Genomic DNA, 20,000 nt, shown 5'->3' with positions numbered 1-20,000 from the left:
GAGAGAGAGAAGGACTACCTGGAGACAAAGAGAGAATTGAAAACAGAATGCCACGATTCCTTGACGGTCAGTGTCAAAGACTCACTAGGTTTGTGTTGCTATGTGGTCTAGTGTTATGACACTCACATTCGGATCGGAAGGTCCATGGTTCGAGTCCAGCTCTAAGCGGCGCAATTTTGAGTCCTTGGAAAAAGGCTCTTTACTCACATTCTCTCAGGTGTAGATTGAGCATCCAACCGAAGTGTTGTCTCTGTCGGAAAAAACTAAATTGTAATATTGCCTTCCAGGCGTCATGTCTCGTCCTACATGTTAAATGTTGCTGTTGGCTGAGAAGTCCTTGTAAAGCTCTTTGAGCATTTTTCGTGGATACTTCGCTATATTAACCAACCTCAAGTTTAATAACAATAATTGTGTTATGGCATGATATATGTAAATGTTGCTGCTCGAAGCTCGAAGAAATAAGTAACAAAGTAAAATTGAATGGAAGCTTCAATTTAACATACGAAAACATATAACATTTTGTGGATAAAGGGGAAACCCGAAACGTCAATTTTATCTGTTTTCGTATATTATTAAATTGAAGCTTACATTCAATTCCACATTCGTTGTTATTTATCGCATGATATAATATATGACATTTATAACGCGCATTTTCATCACTGGGTGATGCTCAATGCGCGAATGATATGTCGAATGAAAGGACAAGGTTGGATGGATGTTTGGAGAGTTCTGGAGAAAAGGTCTTTGCCGGCAGCAGCAGCAGCAGCAGGTAGATAAGGTGGTGATAATAATATAGAACTGGCAATGTGGAATTCTGGCACTGTGTGTAATTGGCTTGTTTTGGACTTTGAGCTATGGGAATCATGGGAATTAGTCTGGCTGTTGTTCTTTTTTTTTGTGTGTGTGTTTTGTTTTTGTTTATTTTTTAGTTTCGTTGGGGTTTTTTTGTTGTTTTTTTTTGTGTTTATTTTTTGGGGGGGGGGGGGGATGTTGGAAATATTTTTTGGGGTTTTTTTTTTAGTTTTGTCTTGTAAATAATATCCTTCTATGTATTTTTTTTTCCTATTCTAGTTGTATATATTTTCTATACAGAATTGTTCATTTTTCTTTATTTTTAATGGGTTTTTTTTTTTTTTTGGGGGGGGGGAGGGGTTGTTCTTTTTCTTTTCTTGTTTATTTTTTAATTACTTTTTTTGTTGTCTATTTTTTGTTTGTTTGTTTGTTTTACTTTGTTTTTGTTTTTTGTTTTTTAATTGATCTTTCTGGTTTTATTGGTTTGGTATTTGTTTCATCTTTTTTTTTTTTTTTTTTTTTTTTTTGTTTTTTTTTTTTTTTGATTTGTTGTTTGTTTGTTTCATTTTCGTTCAGAGTATACTGTAGAAATCAGGAAAAACAACCGAAGCGTCAAACCTGGGCCACCTAATGTGTCCCATCTTCTCAAAATGGTATGATATCAGTATGAACCAGCTGCTTAAAGTCAAATTAAACTTTAATTGACCAAAAGTACAAAATTTTGATTTTTGTCATTCTGTAAAGCTATAAATATCAACTTTATCAATGACACATAAATGTGTCTCTCTCATCTGTTCGTTAACAGCGCTGTCTCTATCCGAAAAAAAAAAATTGTAATATCGCCTCACATGCGTCATGTCACGTCCTACATGTTAAGTGTTGCTGTTGGCCCCTTGTAAAGCGCACGTTTAGTGATTATTGCGCTATATAAAAGCTCATTTTAAAAAAAAAAAAATTTTAAGATCAGTAATTTTTATTAGTAATCTTAATATTTTTTTTAATTTTCATTTTTTTTATAAACCTCTCTCACCACGTCAAAACGGTAAAAATAAGTCGGGGATGATTTTGGTGCCAAAGAAAAAGAAATTTGATACACAAAGACAAGAATTAAACTTTTGGGGTCATTTTGATGTATTAATGATGACAATAATAATAGGCTTCAACAGTCGTGAGGTCACTACCCTCGTAATAACGCATAGTAACTTAGTAACATGTTTTAAACTATTGGAACAATGGCGACGCCCTTATGAAATGCTTCTCCGACGAGCATAAAAGTGTATCCAGAGGAGAAAAACATGATAAATCTGATCATGTTTTGAATTTTATACATTCTGATCACATGACATGGGAAAAAGTTGTAGCCAGCATGGAGAATAAACATTACGTATTTTCTTTTTTTAGAACCAAGCTGCTGGTTGCTGGGCGACGTGACATCAGATTATTTAATCCAATATATGTGGCTTCTAAATCTGACAAAAACTAAATTATACTCAAGTTTCTGGTCACGTTTAAAAAAAATCTTTTTTTTTTTATTTTTTTTTTTTTTTTACGTCTGGTTCATCCCTACTCAGGTTGACAAAGTGCCAAATGCTGACCTTTGGACAGGGAACAAACCAAGAGCAAACGGATGTCCAGGTCAGACGCAGAAAGTGGCGATGGGTTTGTTGGCCATACCCAACGGAAAGATCCCTATACTATTCCCAAGCAGGCTCTCGAATGGAACCCACAAGGCAAAAGGAAACAGGGTCGTCCAAAACAGACGTGGAGGAGAAGCCTTCACCAAGATTAATTTGTGCGTCTCCAATCTTACCTGGAGTGAGGCAAAGGTCTGTGCCAAGGACAGAAGAAGATGGAAGATTGTTGTTGAGGCCCTATGCTTCGCCAGGAGCCGAGAGGCATCAGTCAAAGTCATCCCTACATAATACCGTTTTGAGACGATGGGTAACGTATAAAGTTTAACCAAGTGTGATATCGTTGGTTATAAATTCAATTTTCAAAACTCAAATTGAAAAAATAAATTGAACTTTTATATGGCGCAATATCCACTAAACGTGCTCAAAGCGCTTTACAAGGGGTCGCTGGACAACAGCAACACTTAACATGTAGGACGGGACATGACGCCTGTTAGGCGATATTACAAATTTTTTTTTCGGACAGAGACAACACTGTTAACAGTCAAGTACTCATTTTACACCTGAGTACGGTGAGAGAATGTGAATAAAGAGACTTTTCTAAAGACTCAATGGTGCGCCGAGCGAGCGAGGCTCGAACTCAGACCCTCCGATCCGAAAGCGAGTGTCATACCACGACACCACATTATAGCCGCACAAGTATCACTCCATAATAAAACAGTTTTGATATAGTGAGTCACAAAAATTAAAGTAAGAAAACGGAATCTACGACATAGACGGCTATGTGGTCTAGCGGTATGACACTCGCTTTCGGATCGGAAGGTCATGGGTTCGAGCCTCGCTCGGCGCATAGTTGAGACCTTGGAGAAGGCTCTTTACTCACATTCTCTAATCGTAAAATGATTACATGTCCGAAAATAATTGTAATATCGCCTAACAGGCGTCATGTCCTGTCCTACATGTTAAATGTTGCTGTTGGCCAGGGACCCCTTATAAAGCGCTTTGAGCACGTTTAATGGATATTGCTCTATATAAAATCTCTTCTTTTTTTTTTTTCTTTTCTTTTTTTAGACGACTGGAAAGCCTAATTCAGACCTGCGAACTTGAAAATCTAAAAATTACTAATTTTTTAATTATTTTTTTTTGGGGGGGGGGGGGGGAGGGAGGAGTAAAATTTGTTGTCGCTATTGTTGACTTTAACAATCAACAACAATTTACTCACACAAGGAATAAATAACACCCTAACATCTTGAAAATTATGAAGTTGGTGTCAACTTTCATTTTCAATAATGGGGAGGCAGCGAGACTCAACGGTACGGTTTTTACTACGTATCGAAAGGTACCGAGTTCGATCGCCCGCCGCCGCTGCGCTGTGTGGGTTTGAGCAAGTCACCTCGCCCAAACTCAATTTGCGGCGCTGCATTGCGGCTGACGCCTGGGTTATTCCAGTCTTCCTTTGGAATAAGACCCTAGAGGCAAATTTCCCTTATGGGATGAGTAAAGGGAATCTTTATTTTATTTATTTATTTATTTACTTATTTATTTATTTATTTATTTATTTATTTATTTATTTATTTATTTATTTATTTATTTATTTATTTATTTATTTATTTATTATATTTTAAATTTATTTTAATATCAAAGAGACGCTCATTTAGGACGAAAATTGGAGGCCAAATTTCGTAATTCTATGAATCTATCGTATTTGGAGGCCGGTCTGCTATTTATAGAACATCTTAGCCATGACTCACAGTCTATACTGCCGTACTCTAGAAATAAACCCATATTTTAAAATTTGCCAGAAAACTCGTCCTTCAAATATCGATCGATTTAAATGACCCTCATCTTGGAAAAAAAAACAACTCTGAAACCTGGGACTTCGCGAAGTCCCAGGTTTGAGAGATGTTTTATTTTTTTTTTTGCTGTTGCCAAGATTAGAGTCATTTGAATCGATCGATATTTGAAGGACGAGTTTTCTGGTCAAATTTTTAAATATGGGTTTTTGTTTTTTTCTCCAAAGTACGCTAATATAGGTACAGCAGCAGGTGACAAGTCTGAACGTGGTTGGTCGTTTCTGACACAAACAAAACCCAAAGTCAATTTCACGCCTGTTGGGAATTCTCCAGACCTCCGGAGTCTAAAAAAAAAAAGTACTTGATGACCTGACCTTATTCTCTGATTGCCCGCCGACTCATTCAATCAAAAATGGCGACATGATGATGTTTGTCTTACGTGACGTGACATTGCGGTTCTTATGTGGATATTATGACACTTATTGCTTTCGGATCGGAAGGTCCTAGGGTTTAGCCTCGCATCGCTCGGCGCATAATTGAGTCCTTGGAAAAGGCTCTTTAGTCATATTTTCTCATCGTACTCCGGTGTAAAATGAAAACCTGGTCGTTAACAGCGTTGTCTCCCTTGGAAAAAAATGTCCATTTATTGCCTCGTTCTACTTGTTACGTGTTGCTGTTGGGCAGGGACCCTTTGTAAAGCGCATTGAGCACGTTTAGTGGATATTGTGCTATATATTTTTTGAAAAACTCAGATCTCAAGTTACCGGAACTATTCAATCAAAAAGGGAGACATGATGTCCTTGTTGTGGGACGTGACATTGATGATGTGTCACTTTAGCTCTCTCCTACCGATCATGTTCAGTATTTTCTCAAAATGGCAGGCTTACCCAGCAGAAAAATTGATTTTTTTAAGCTCAAACAATCTCTCTACAAAACAACATGTCTTTTCTTATTAATTAAACCAAGACCATTTTTCAAATAAGAAAACATGTATATTGTGTCGTAACAATAATGTGACCATTTTGCTGCAGGTGGGAATGAGAGGGTTAAGGCAGGTTGGCCGTTTTCCATGGTCTGCCAATTTTTTTGTATGAGAAACAAAACGAAAACTTATAAACAACCAAAAACAAAAAATAGAAACAATAAAACACAAAACAATATCATAATAAACAAGCTACAAAAAGAAAAAGAAATGATTGATAAGTTCGACAGAGGCATTTCCTTGAGCCTTTATATGGGACAAAATCCACTTAAAGTGATTAAAGTGCTTTACAAAAGGTCCCTGACATACATCAACAATTACCATGTAGGACGAGACATGACGTCTGTTAGGCGATTGATGTTACCATTTAATTGGATTCAATAGTCTGATCTCACGTCGCCCAGCAACGGCAGCCATCGTGGTTCTAAACAAACAAAATCGGTACTTTTTATTCTTCATGCTGGCTAGAACTTTTCATATGTCTTGTGTTCAGAATATATAAAAGTCAAAACATGTTCAGATTTATAATTTTTTTTTTCTCCTCTGGATACGCTTTTATGCTCGTCGGAGAAATATTTCATAAGGGCGTCCGCCATTGTTCCGATAGTTTAGAGCCAGTTACTAAGTTACCATGCGTCATTGCGAGGGAAGTGACGTCACGATCGTTGAAGCGTATTTGTTTTCCAACAGAGACAACGCTGCTTTGTTTAGGGCCAGGACCTGAATGCGGTGAGAGAACGTGAATAAAGAGCCTTTTCCAAGTACTCAACTATACGCCCGCTCAAAGTGGGGACTCGAACCTTGGACCGTCCAGTCCCAATGCGAGTGTCATACCACTTGACCACATAGCCACTACGTATTTAGACAAAACCCATTTATTTGTCATTTGACCAGAAAATCTAATTTCTAAAATATTATTGATCTATTGAACTGGCCCGCCGTAACTCGCTAAAATGTGCAGCTATGTCGTGGTCTTGTGGTATGATAGTGGCTCTTGAATCGGAAGGTCCTGGGTTCGAGCCTTGCTCGCTCGGCGCATAGTTAAGTCCTTAGAAAAAAAACTGTTTACTCACATTCTCTCACCGCACTCAGGTGTAAAATGAGTACCTTGCCTTTAACAGCGTTGTCTCAATCGGGGAAAAAATGTAATATCGTCTAACAGGCGTCATGTCTCGTTCTATATGTTACATGTTTCTGTTGGTCAGGGACGCTTTGTAAAGCGCTTTGAGTACGTTTAGTGGAATTGCGCTCACGTATAGAACGTCTCAAAACGTGACACTGTCGAAGTCAAAGGTTTGAGGGTTTGTTTCGGAGTTGAGCGGCTATGAAGCTCGGCTTCGGACCGTGAGATCCGGGGTTCGAGTCCCACTCTATGCAGCGCATAGTTGAGTCCTTGTAAAAGGCTCTTTATTTAGATTATTCTCTCACCGTACTCAGGTGTAAAATGACAACCTAACCTGACCATAAACAGCGTTGTCTCTGTTGTCTCGCACTCCATGTTAAGTGTTGCCGTTTGGCTGGGGATCTCTTGGAAATTGAAGCGCTTTGAACACGTTTGGTGGATTTTGCGCTATATAAATTCTCTAACGTTTTTGTTTGGGTTTTTTTTTTTGTTTTTTTGTTGTTGTTGTTGTTGTTTTTTGGGGGGGGGGGGGGTTTACTATTTTATTTTTCGTTTTTTTGTTGTTTTTTTTTTTTTTTTTTTGGTGTTGTTGTTTTTTTGTTTTGTTTTGTTTGGGGTTTTTTGGTGGAGGGGGGTTGGATTTTTTTTTTTTTTTTTTTGGTTGTATATTTTAGAATTGTACTTAACTTACCTTGGTCTATAGTTTGTTTGAAGCCTTGTAGCGCCATGTTGCTAAAATTACTCCAAGCATTAAAATCAGTCCTCATGTAAGGGGCATAGGGACTCAAGGCTGGGGCTCGCTGCAGGGCAGACGTTCCAGCGTAGGCTGCGGCCGCAGCAGCTGCATCCGACGGAGACTGAGAAAATCCAAAACGAGAGGGCGTGGCTTGCGACGAATACGCCACGCCCATATTGTCCGTCTGCCACATGGCTGTGCAAGTAGGCGTGTTCTGCATCGCGTGGGATGAAGCTTGACCCGCGCCGTTTCCCACGCCGTATGGGGACATTGAGCCGCTGTGCATGGATGGGCGGTTAGGAGGGACGTATAAGGGCGTGGAGGCATTGGTCATGAACGACGAGGAAAGGGTGTCGTGGCCGTACGGTGACACACTTGACCCTGTGATGGGTGGGCCTATGTTTAGTCCACCGGGTGTAGATAAGGACGACAATGATGGATGTGTAGAGCCGTTTTGATACATCATGGTCTTACTTAGATGAAGCTGTTTTCTTGGATGATATAACTTGGCAATATTAATAATCTTTCCAAGATTTCTAATACATTGAATTTTAAGTTTTCGACTTCTCTTTCTCTATTTCGAATCTTCGTTCATAACATCCAACTCAGATTTATTATGAAATCCTTATTTTTTAACACTATTTCGTGTATTAATTATTACATACCGTGTATCAAAGCACGAATTAATATTTTTTTAACTATCAGGCAATGATTTAAAATGTATTTCTTCTTGTTGTCGTTGCTCTACTGATTATGCAATCTCGACCATTACTCTTATCTTTATAAAACTTGTTGATTTCATCAATGCTTACGATATCATTGCAAATCAATTTTTACGATAGAATCATCTATTCTGGAAGTAACATGTTACTATAAATAGACGATGACTGTCATAAGATAATGATGATTAAAAAAGAAAACATCATTTCTACCGTTGTCGAATATCTTCTCTAACTTGGCTGTTTTTGCTGCAATTGTTTTTTCTTCTTTCCTCTCCTGCCCTTTGTTTATTGTTGTTGTTGTTGTTGTTGTTGTTGTTGTTGTTGTTGTTGTTGTTGTTGTTGTTGAAATTGTTGATTTTATTATAATTCTTTTCACCTTGTTACTTCTTCTATTTCCAAACAATAGAATTATCACGTTTTGAAGTATATCCCAGCCGTAAGAGATTTCCCGAGGACTCTAAGCTCAATGATGTAGGTCAATATAATGAGACATAAGTCTGGCTCTGAAAAAAAAATAGAATGAAATACTAAATTAACTTTCTATTTACAAAATAATTTTCAAGATTTGTTAAAAATTGAAATGTCATACCGATGTAATACGTGAAATGATTTTCTAAACTCAAATTCAAAAGTAAAAAGGACAGGGTAGATATCTAGTTAATTTCAAGTAAAATATCAATATTTTTTTTATCTTGAAAACTGTGCTTTCTATGTATAGATAGTATGCGCTTGGCTAAGAAGTTCACAACATTGCCATTCGGAAGTTTAATGGACCAACACACAAAACTATGTGTAACCATGAACGTTTATAGTCTGGTTAATGCAGTTTAGTGAGAATTACTCATAAACGCGGATGGCAAAAGACAATAACAAAGACCCGAGTGACGTCAACTTCATTCTATCTATATCAATCAGACCATTGATGCTGTGCGCTTGGCTAAGAAACTCACAACATTGCCGTCCAGAAATATAACGTACCATCGTACAATAATTAATACAATTTAGTGAGAATTACTCATAAACGCGGATGGCAAAAAACAAATAACAAAGACCTGAGTGACGTCAACTTCGTTCTATCTATATCCGGATATAACGTACCAACACACAAAACTATGTGTAACCTGAAACGTTTATCGTCTGATTCATCCAAATTAGTGAGAACTACTCATAAATATGTCTGGCTAAAAACAATAACAAAGAGCTGAGTGACGTCAATTTCGTTCTATCTTTAAATGTTCGAGGCTAAAAATAATAAGTGTATTGGTATGTTATATCGGGCTGGCGGATGTTGTACGCATTTTACACAGACGTATAACATCAATAGAAATAATAATATATGAGTAAGTTTTGATAAGAGGAGAAAAAAAATGATTAAAAAATAATCAAAATAGGATAATCAACATCGTCAACAACAACTTGAACCCATCTCGTGACATCAACTCTCTCTCTCTCTCTCTCTCTCTCTCTCTCTCTCTCTCTCTCTCTCTCTCTCTCTCTCTCCAACGTTTTATCGTGGCCACGTAGTTACCCGTATGTAATCCTAACTAACACGATAAGGATTAAAAATAACACTCACATGATCGAATTGATTGTGACGTAATCAGCCATGTCATGTGACGTCTTCGTTAAAATGGCGGCCGGTAGAATGGGGGTCGGAGTACTGATCTGCAGATGGAAATAAATGAATATTATTATGTATCAAAATAAGTGTGCATCACCTGATGTTTGATTTACTTTTGGTTTGATTTATTTTTGGTTAGTTTTTTTTAAATTTTTTTTTAATTTTTTTTTTTTTGTTATTTGTTGTTTATTTTTTATCCGTTGTAAATATTTTCCATCTTCCAACCTTGTTTTTGTTTATTTGTTTGTTTGCTTGCTTTTTTTTATTGGTTTGCTTTTTTTCTTCTTTTTTATTTTCTTTAATCCCCATTTTCAGTTTATTTTGAGTTCATTTCCAGGATTTGTAAATTTGTTTTATATATTTATTTATATATCAATTTCTATATTTATTAATCTATTCGTCTTTTTATTTATATTTATCTATTTATTTATTTCTTTATTTATCTATTACTTTAGTCATTCAGTCATTTGTATTCAGTTATTTATAATTAAAAAATTATTCGTTCATTTATCCATTTATTTATATGTTTATTTATTTATTCAAGTTATTGTATATTTTTAAATTAATTAATCCATTTGTTAATCTACATATTTAGCTATTTAATTGTCTATTTATTCATTATTCAAATTGTTTATTTGCTATCTATTAATTTCTTTATTCATTCATTCATATCTTTATTTAGTCATTATCAAACTCTGACAGTCATCTTGTATCGAAGTAGTGTGGCGCCCGGGCTGGGTTAGCGGCTGCGGCTGCTATTCGGGCACCGGGTTGGATCCAATTTAGTCACACACCGGGGCTAGCAGCTCATGTGGCTCGTTGGCTCGATACCCGGGATGGTCTCGTGACGATCAACCGGGATTTACACATTTGCCCTCCAGTGTGGCTCAAGCCCCCTCACCAGCTGCAACAGGGTTTGATACCAGTAAGAGGAGACATTGGGTGGCTGCGAATCGGCTTCGGTCGAGGAGCTGCCTTACGGCAAGTGCGCGTCATCGGTGGGGTCTTTCTACCTGTCCAACATGAACCCGCTGTAGACACAACCTGAGACGGCAGAGCATCTAGTCGAACGGTGTGTTGTGAATGTGCTACCCGGCGGGTTTGCGACGGTGCACGAGTGCGGACCAGACTTTGCTGATTGGGTCGATCGTCATAACATAGTAGTGTGAAAAAAAAATATACGAGTCTGCTGTCATCTGGTAGTTTTGGGATTTCATATTTCATAATCGATTCTTGCCATGGGTCAAAAGAGAATGTGTTCACCATTGGTTTGTGCCCTCTGGTATTTCAAAATGCCCCCAAACAAAGACCATTGAGATGTAAAAATGATGATGATGATGACGACGATGACGACGATGATGATGCTGATAACAATATTAGTAATAATAATAATTATCATTATTATTACCATATTGTTTTTATTATTATTACTATTATTATTATTATTATTATTATTATTATTAATATTATTATTACTATTATCATCATCATTTACTATTATTATTCATCATCATCATCATCATCATCATGATCATTATTATTATTATTATTTATTATTATTATTATTATTATTATTATTATTATTATTATTATTATTATTATTATTATTATTATATATAATATTATTATTATAATTATTATTATCATTATTATCATCATCATTATCATATTATTATTATTATTATTATTATTATTATTATTATATTGTATTATATTTTATTATTATTATTATTATTATTATTATTATTATTATTAAGTGGTAGTAGTAATGGTCGTAGCAGCAGTAGTAGTAATAGTAGTAGTAGTAGTAGTAGTAGTAGTAGTAGTAGTAGTAGTAGTAGTAGTAGTAGGACTAGTAGTAGTAGTAGTACTTGTAGTAGTAGTAGAAGAAGAAGAAGTAGTAGTAGTAGTAGTAGTTATAGTTCTAGCAGTTGTTGTTGTTGTGTTGTAGTTGTTGTTATTAATAATTGTTGTCGATGCTTTTGTTAATACTGCACTTTTTGGTGTTGTTGCTGCTGCTAATGTTGTTGTTGTTGTTGTTGTTGTTGTTGTCATTATTGTTGTTACTTTTGTCTTTATAGTTGTAAGTGTTTTGTTGTTTTGGTCTTGAATTTTTTATTATTTTTATTTTTTATTTGGTGGCAAGAGCCTCAGCGCGAGCACGCCATCACACGAATAGTCATAATGATTACATTTATAAAAACATTAAGAAATGCAGACAAAATCAAGTTTTAACCCGGGATATACTCGTAATCCAATCCTATCTGACATCGTTTTAAATAGTCTTATTTTTCTCCGAACCCCTTTTCCAACCAGTTGTGATTGGATAGCTGGGTCTGTTAGATTTTGGTGGAAAGTAATCTGTGACTGACAAGCGTCCTATCCAAAGGGTAGTAAGCAATTGCAGCATATTGTCCGTGTCGCGCTATAGAAACCGGGATAAAGTCCAGTTCCACGTGACTAATGGCTGTGATAGACTACGATATATAATAATCAAGCCGTATCTGACACTGTTTTAAACAGTTTTTCTATCTTTTCAAAAGATTAGTTAGCAAGTAGACTGCTGTTCTATGAAAAAGAATCGTATTTATAAATTTGGCCAGAAAACTCGTCCTTGAAATATCGATCGATTTAAATGACCCTCATCTTGGCAAAATCTCTCAAACCTGGGACTTTGCGAAGTCTTTCTTAAGTCTCATGTTTGAGAGTTCGTACCAATATGAGGGTCGTTTAAATTTATCGATATAATTGAAGGACGAGTTTTCTGGCCAAATTTTTAAATTAATATATGTTTTTCCAAGTTACGATAGTAAATTTGTTAAACAGCCGTCAAATTAATGGTAATAGCGTAACTAGCATGTAATGATAATGTTATGTAACCGTATCGGTGATAATTTAATATTGAAGTTGATTACATCTCGGCTCTATAGTCTATAGGAAATAACTCTCTCTCTCTCTCTCTCTCTCTCTCTCTCTCTCTCTCTCTCTCTCTCTCTCTCCATCTATCTATCTATCTATCTTCCTCTCACATGCTCTCACACACACACACACACACACACTCACTCACTCTTTCTCTCTTTCTCACTCTCTCTCTCTCTCTCTCTCTTATATATATATATATATATATATATATATATATATATATATTACACTCGCTCTCTCTCTCTCTCTCTCTCTCTCTCTCTCTATCTATCTATCTATCTATCTATCTATCTATCTATCTATCTATCTATCCCTTTTGTCTACCCAGAAATGATTTGGTAGCTGGGTCTATTAGATCTGACAGAAAACACTTTAAGACAGACTTATTGTCCTCTGCAAAGGATAGCAAGAAATTGATATTGTCCGTTTCACGGTGTAAAACCCGGGATAAACTCCGGCTCCACGGACCTAATGGCTCTGACCGACTGCTGAAATACTAATTCCATTTATATATATATATATATATATATATATATATATATATATATATATATATATATATAATTGAGCATTTTTTTATATATAGCGCAATATCCACTAAACGTGCTCAGAGAGCTTCACATGGGGTCCCTGGCCAACAGCAACACTAAACATGTAGGACAGGATATGACGCCTGTTAGGCGATATTACAATTTTTTCGGACAGGGACAACGCTGTTAACAGCCAGGTACTCATTTTACACCTGAGTACGATGAGAGAGTGTGAGTAAAGAGCATTTTCCAAGGGCTCAACTATTCGCCGAGCGAGGCTCGAACCCAGGACCTTCCGATCCGAAAGCGAGTGTCTTACCACTTGACCACATAGCCACATAATATATTCTTAATTACTTTTCGGTCACCAATCAAGTGACTGAATTGAGAAGCAAACGCATTCACTCAATAATGATAAGTACCCCCTCCCCACTTTTTTCAAAAATTAACTCACTCAATCCTAGAGAAGTTTTGCTACTTTTCAAAATTGGAAAAAAATGTATTAAAGATGAGCATATACATAGATAGTTTTATTCAACTACCATTAACATGCAACTAATAAAAACACTAGTTTTGATATTATGCTTATAATTTGTCTCATAAAAATCGAATTAATAGGAATGGGATAAAAGAAACCCGGGTAAACTCCGGATATAGTCGGTGTTAGGGTTGAGTGAGTTGATACATAATCATTTCTATGACAGAATACTTTACCCTTTGTCTACTAAGAAAAATGAATATCAACCAAACGAAAAATTCTAAACTCGAACACGAAATATCCATCAGAAATTGATTAATTATTTTAATATACATTCCACAAGTTTTTAGCATTTCGATCACAGACACAGACATTAGACCCATTCACTCACTCCGAGTGTTTTGATAGTCATTTTAACTTCACAACTAGATAGTACGGGAATGGGACAACAACAGCGATAATGTTTTAATTCCTAAATGAATTGCCCCTTGGGCATGGCAGGGCAGCAGGGCGTTCGCCCGCCTTCCAAATCCATATCCAAATAAAATAAATTATAAGTAGCAGAGGAGGAGGAGGAGGAGGAGGTGTTGGTTTTGTTGTTAGGGTAGGTAGGAAGGTAGGTGGGTGGGTGGGTAGGTTGGTAAAGCTTGAGGAGCTCGTCAAAGCATTCTGATTGGCATTCTGGTTGCATAGCTGCTGTGTATGTAATTTCGCTTAAAAATCATGAAATTTTTACTCTTTACATTAGAATGTTTTGTTGTTGTTGTTGTTATCCTTTATTATTATTATAATTATTATTATATTGGGGTCTTTGGTTTTGCTGGATCTCTTTCTTTCTTTTATTTTTGGTTATTGTTGTTTTGTTTTGTTTGTTATTTTATTTTTATTTTCTAATATTTTTATTTTGTTTTTTTTTTTGTTGTTGTTGTTTTTGTTTGTTTTTTTTTTGTTTTTTTTGGGTTTTTTTTTTGGGGGGGGGGGTTTGTTGTTGTTGTTGTTTAGCTGAAAAGAAATGTTTTTTTATTATTGCTTTTTGTCTTAGTTTGGTTTTTTTCTCCCGTTAAAATTTTAAAAATCCTCTATTTTCTTTAATTTATTATTTATGTTTATTTAACTTTTGTTAAGATTCTATAACGTACCAAAAAATTCCCACAACCAATCCTAACTTTTAAAATTTACAATAATTCCCAAACCAGCAACGAGTAGAGAAGACAGGCACTTTAATAATCCCTGATTGAAATTCGTCACCCCCTGTACTCGTAACCCTTTCAGAGGAGGTGGTGGTGGTGGTGGTAGGTATAGTTTGTATAAGAACGCAGAATTTGATTACGTCATCACTATTTGATTTGGGAGTGACAAAGGGAGGGCATTCGGAAATCTTTACACAGGAAACACAACACCTAGACTCCACATAATGGGTGAAACAATATCCATATCTAGTTTGCAGTACACTTGTTTAAATTGTTAAATATTCAAGTTTTATTATGTGAACATTTCGGGTGTTGAGTTGAAAAAATAAATACAAATTAACCATTTATATCGCGCAATGTCCATAAACGAGATCGAAGCGCTTTCAACAACCATCAACCCTACAACAACGACCAACCACCAAAGACCTACAACCAACAACCCTACAACCAAGACCGTACAACCAACGACCCAACCACCAACGACCCTACAACCAATGACCCAACAACCAACGACCCAACCACCAAAGACCGTACCACCAACGACCCAACCACCAAAGACCGTACCACCAACGACCCAAGCACCAAAGACCGTACAACCAACGACCCAACAACCAACGACCCAACCACCAAAGACCGTACAACCAACGACCCAAGCACCAAAGACCGTACAACCAACGACCCTACAACCAACGACCCAACCACCAAAGACCCTACAATAAACGACCTTACCACCAACGACACTACAACCAATAACCCTACAACCAACGACCCAACCACCAAGGCCTACCACAACGACTACCACACAACTACAACCAATGACCCAAGCAACAAAGACCCTACAACCAACGACCCAACCACCATTGGCCCAATAACCAATGACCCAAGCACCAAAGACTCTACAACAAACGACCCAATCACCAAAGACCCAACACCAACGACCTACCACCAAGACAACAAACTCCAACCCAACACACCAAGACCCAACACCAACGACCCAACCAAACGACCCTACAACCAACGGCCCAACCACCAATTACCCAACTTCCAAGGACCCAACCATACAACGTAACGTCCAACGACCCAACCACCAATTACCCAACTACCAAGGACCCAACCACAAACAACGCAACGTCCAACGGCCCAACCACCAACACCACAACCAACCACCTAACCGCCAGCGACCATACCATAAACGACCCTACCACCATCGACACTATCAACGCCGGCCCTACCATCAACGACCCTACCACCAGCGACCCTACCACACACACACACACACACACACACGCACACACATATACACACACACAAAGTGCATACCACGGTTATCATTGCGATATCTCCTGATATCACGAGTGGTGTCGTGATTTTGTCATCAAAGTCATCCAAATCTTCAGCCACATCGTTGAAGTTCTGGGTCAGTTTGATAACACGACATCAATCATTCAATACTACTATTACGACTACATCACTACAACTACAAAAACATCCGCATAGACGACAACGACAACAATAGCCTGCACTCTACAATTTTTACTACTATTGCTACTACTACTACTACTACTACTACTACTACTACTACTACTACTACTACTACTACTACTACTACTACTAACTACTACCTACTACACTACTATAAACGTTACTACACTATACTATATAACACTACAACACTACTACTACTTCTACTATATACACTATAAAATCTACCACACACTACTACTACTAACTACTACTACTACTACTACTACTACTACTACTACTACTACTACTACTACTACTACTACTACTACTACTACTGCTAAAACTAATGCTATCACTTCTATTAAAACTATCTGGAACATCTCCATGAATAATACATATTTTGATAAATATTTTCTACAAATTGCCACCCAAACCTGTCACAAGGAAACGTTCCCCTATCCATCTACCAACTGTCCATCATCAGATAAATCCACCACCACCCTTCTAATGCGAGCGATCTATATTCATGATTTCGTCCAATTTAGTCATCGATCACATGATTTGTTGCTGTACAACGATTGGACATTTCTCAATAAATATAAAGACCCGGCTTTGTTTATGAACGTTGTAAACATACCCATGTGTCAAGCTGAACAAAATGACCAATCCTGATGTTAGATATTTCAAAAACTGTGGGTCATTTTGAGCACACTTTGCAATGTGACCAATGAACTCGAGCACGTGGAAAGGTAATATAGATAGTATGCGGTTGGCCAAGAAGCTCAAAACATTGCCATCCGGAAGTATAACGGACCAACACACACAACTATGTGTAACCATGAACTTTTATAGTCTGTTGAATACAGTTTAGTGAGAAGTACTCATAAACGTGGATGGCAAAAAACAATAACAAAGGCCTGAGTGACGTCATCTTCGTTCTATCTATAGATCAAACTCATTCCAAACCCCACTCTCTACCCCCCCCCCCCAACCCCTTCTCCAGCCATACATTCAACTCGGGCATCACATCACCCAAGGACGTCAAAAACAAATCACACCTCAGAGATTAGCGACCACAATCCAAACACAACATCCCATAATGCAACGCTCTCTAATCCCTGACTTATCGTCATTGTGACGTCAAGATTACATCATCCGCCTTCCGACTGACCACTGGTCAATTGCGATTAAAGGTGAGTGGTGTTGTTTGTTTTTTGCCTGACGCTTTTATACGTCCTGTCTTTATGGTCCACCTGTTGGGTCCCCTGTTTATTTCACACTTTAACAGGCGTTACTACAATATTTCATATGATACAGATTTCCAAGGGCAAATTATAAAGAGGAGTCTTTTCTCCACTTTTATTTTAATGTTTTGTTGTTTTTTTTTTTGTCTTCTAACGCCGGAAAAGGTTGGTCAAAGGAAAGGAAAATGGATTGACAATATCAAATAATATGTTATCAAATGTAATATATTATTATAATATAATTGTTATTTCATTGTGTGTGTGTGTGTGTGTGTGTGTGTGTGTGTGTCTGTTCGATTGTTTGTTTCAATTTAGTGTGTTTTTAACTTTTTTTGGACTGTTGATTTGTTTTGTTTTGTTGTTTCATTTTTGTTTGGAGGAGGGGGGGGGGGGGGGGGGGGGGGGGGGCGAGGAGAGGGAGGAGGAGAGGGAAGGTTCTAGTTCATATTATTCTAGTCTTAATTTTTGTTGTTAGATTATTCACTGCTATTTTATTGCATGTTGTTTGTTGGCGGTGTTTTTTGGGGGGGTCTTTTGGGGGTTTTTTTTTCAATATTTTACTAATTGCTTTTTAGCGTGATTTAGCCTGTATTTCTTTCTTTTTTCTTTTTTTTTTAATTTAGAGCGATGTAAGACATTCCTTCCATTTGAATTTATTCATCGATGACATAAATAAATTTCCTCTCAAAATACATCAGTGGGAATAATCTGGCACAGACTGGTGGACGGGAGCTCAGAAAATCTATCTATCTATCTATCTATCTATCTATCTATCTATCTATCTATCTATCTCTATCTATCTATCTTCTATCTATCTTCTTCTATCTATCTATCTATCTATCTATTCTATCTATTATATATCATCTATACTATCATCATCCCCCCCCCCCCTCTCTCTCTCTCTCTCTCTCTCTCTCTCTCTCTCTCTCTCTCTCTCTCTCTCTCTTTATTCTATCGAGTTCGTTCTGACATGATAACGAATAGACACGGAAGATCCCATGTGTATATCAGTCCTTTATCAGCCAGAGTTTATCCCAGTTTCTATAGCGTGAACCGGACAATAGCAATTGTTAGCCCCCCTTTAGATAGGACGCGTCTATCGCAAAATACTTTCCGCCAGAGCCTAAAGACACAGCTACCCAATCACTGCTGGAGGTTTGGAAAGAAAGCTCGACTACCACTCGCGATCTATTTTAGTTCCCTTTGCGTATGAAGGGAATGCTCTACCAACTGGGCTATCAAGACCCCCCGGGTCACATTGGTCCGAGCATTCAAAATCAGTGATCGTGAGAAAAGTCAACAAAGTCGACGATACATATTGGCGGTTTTCAAAGACGCCGCCTAATACCCCATCTAGTAAAGACGGGGAGGGGGTAGGGGGAGGGGGTGGTATGGAAGGATGTGACTACCAAACGTGAGTACGGAAATGTTGAGTGTGTCCGGAGTACTTTAATCCCTTTGATGTCTTTACTGCACCCACCGCCGTTCAATGCTATAGATAGAACGAAGTTGACGTCACTCAGGTCTTTGTTATTGTTTTTGTTTTTTTGTTTGTTTTTTTTTTGGTCTTTTTTTTTTGGGGGGGGGGGGGGGGGGTTGCCATCCACGCTTATGAGTAATTCTCACTGAACTGTATTAACCAGACTATAATAAACGTTCAAGGCTACACATAGTTTTGTGTGTTGGTCGTACTACTTCCGGATGGCAATGTTGTGAGCTTCTTAGCCAATGGCATACTATCTAAACTGCGGGTGGGGGGGGGGGGGGGGGTGACACGTGTTTTTTATCAATTTAGGCCAGAAAACTCGTCTTTCAATAAATGTCGATCGCTTAAAATGACCCTCATCTTGACAAAGACCTCTGAAACCTGGGACTTCGACTTCGGGCCCTAAGTACCAGGTTTGAGAGTTTTTTGGACACAATATGAGGGTCGTTTTAATTGATCGAAATTTAAGGACGATTTTTCTGGTCAAAATGTTAACTTTAACTTAAATGCGTGGCTTTTGTTTGCTTTTTTGTTTGTTCTGTGTGTGTGTGTGGGGGGGGGGGGGGGGGGGGGGGGGGGTCGGATGTTTGTTTTTAGTTTTGCTTTTTTGTTGTTTTGTTTTGTTTGTTTTTTTGTTTGTTTTTTTTTTTTTTGGTTTTTTTTTTTAATGGCCTTTTGATTGTTTATTATTTTTCACAGTGCTGCAGAATAATCATTTGTATTCAACTGGCATAGGAAGAGATGATTTCTTGTCTTGTATTAAGTTGTTTGTCACTGTCTTCGGACCGATAGAATCAAAAAGGTTTGAGAGGCGCTAACAATATTGTAGAGTTTTATTAACTCTCTCCTTACCACCTTCAATTTAATATACGAAAACAGATAAAATGGACGTTTCGGGTTTCCCCTTTATCAACAAAACAGGATGAATTAAACACTACAGACGAATGAGATATCTGTTTTCGTATATTAAATTGAAGCTTACATTGTTATTTCTTTCTTTGAGCTTCGAGCAGCAACATTTGCAACATTCATATCAATAGACAACTCAAATTTTAAATTAAATCAAACCATGAGAATTTATATAGCGCAGTAACCACCAACCTTACTCAAAGCATACATTTCCTTTAAAGATGAATACATTTCAACGTATATTATAACACTGGCTTATCTATCAGTCTTAAATAAATTTTGTAGTACACAAATGTGCAGCTATGTGGTCTAGTGGTATGACACTCGCTTTCGAATCGGGAGGTCCTGGGTTCGAGCCTTGCGCTCGGCGCATAGTT

General features: G+C 37.3%; 2 protein-coding genes across 4 annotated transcripts in view; both read right to left on the bottom strand.

The window, feature by feature from the left end:
- LOC144957268 (mRNA turnover protein 4 homolog) overlaps positions 1 to 20,000 on the bottom strand; it is a 524,240-nt gene that overhangs the window by 429,988 nt on the left and 74,252 nt on the right. The window lies entirely within an intron of this gene.
- The window catches only part of LOC144957266 (uncharacterized), a 53,261-nt gene that overhangs the window by 25,093 nt on the left and 8,168 nt on the right, over positions 1 to 20,000 (bottom strand). For 2 of the 3 annotated variants that reach the window (XM_078888354.1, XM_078888355.1), the window contains exons 2-3: positions 9,356 to 9,444; positions 7,013 to 8,282 (exon numbers count right to left, since the gene is read on the bottom strand). In XM_078888354.1, coding sequence (XP_078744480.1) covers positions 7,013 to 7,523 — 511 coding nt within the window. In that variant the 5' untranslated portion in view covers positions 7,524 to 8,282; positions 9,356 to 9,444. Of the gene's footprint in view, positions 1 to 7,012; positions 8,283 to 9,355; positions 9,445 to 13,566; positions 14,282 to 20,000 lie in introns of those variants that run through there. The other variant, XM_078888353.1, reaches the window with a different exon arrangement.

Source organism: Berghia stephanieae, chromosome 11 (genome assembly GCF_034508935.2).
Source record: "Berghia stephanieae isolate SIO BIC M18660-M18661 chromosome 11, UCSD_Bste_1.3, whole genome shotgun sequence".
Lineage (NCBI taxonomy): Eukaryota > Metazoa > Mollusca > Gastropoda > Nudibranchia > Aeolidiidae > Berghia > Berghia stephanieae.
Note: the sequence above shows the minus strand (reverse complement) of the source record. Positions and strands in the feature narration are given on the sequence as shown.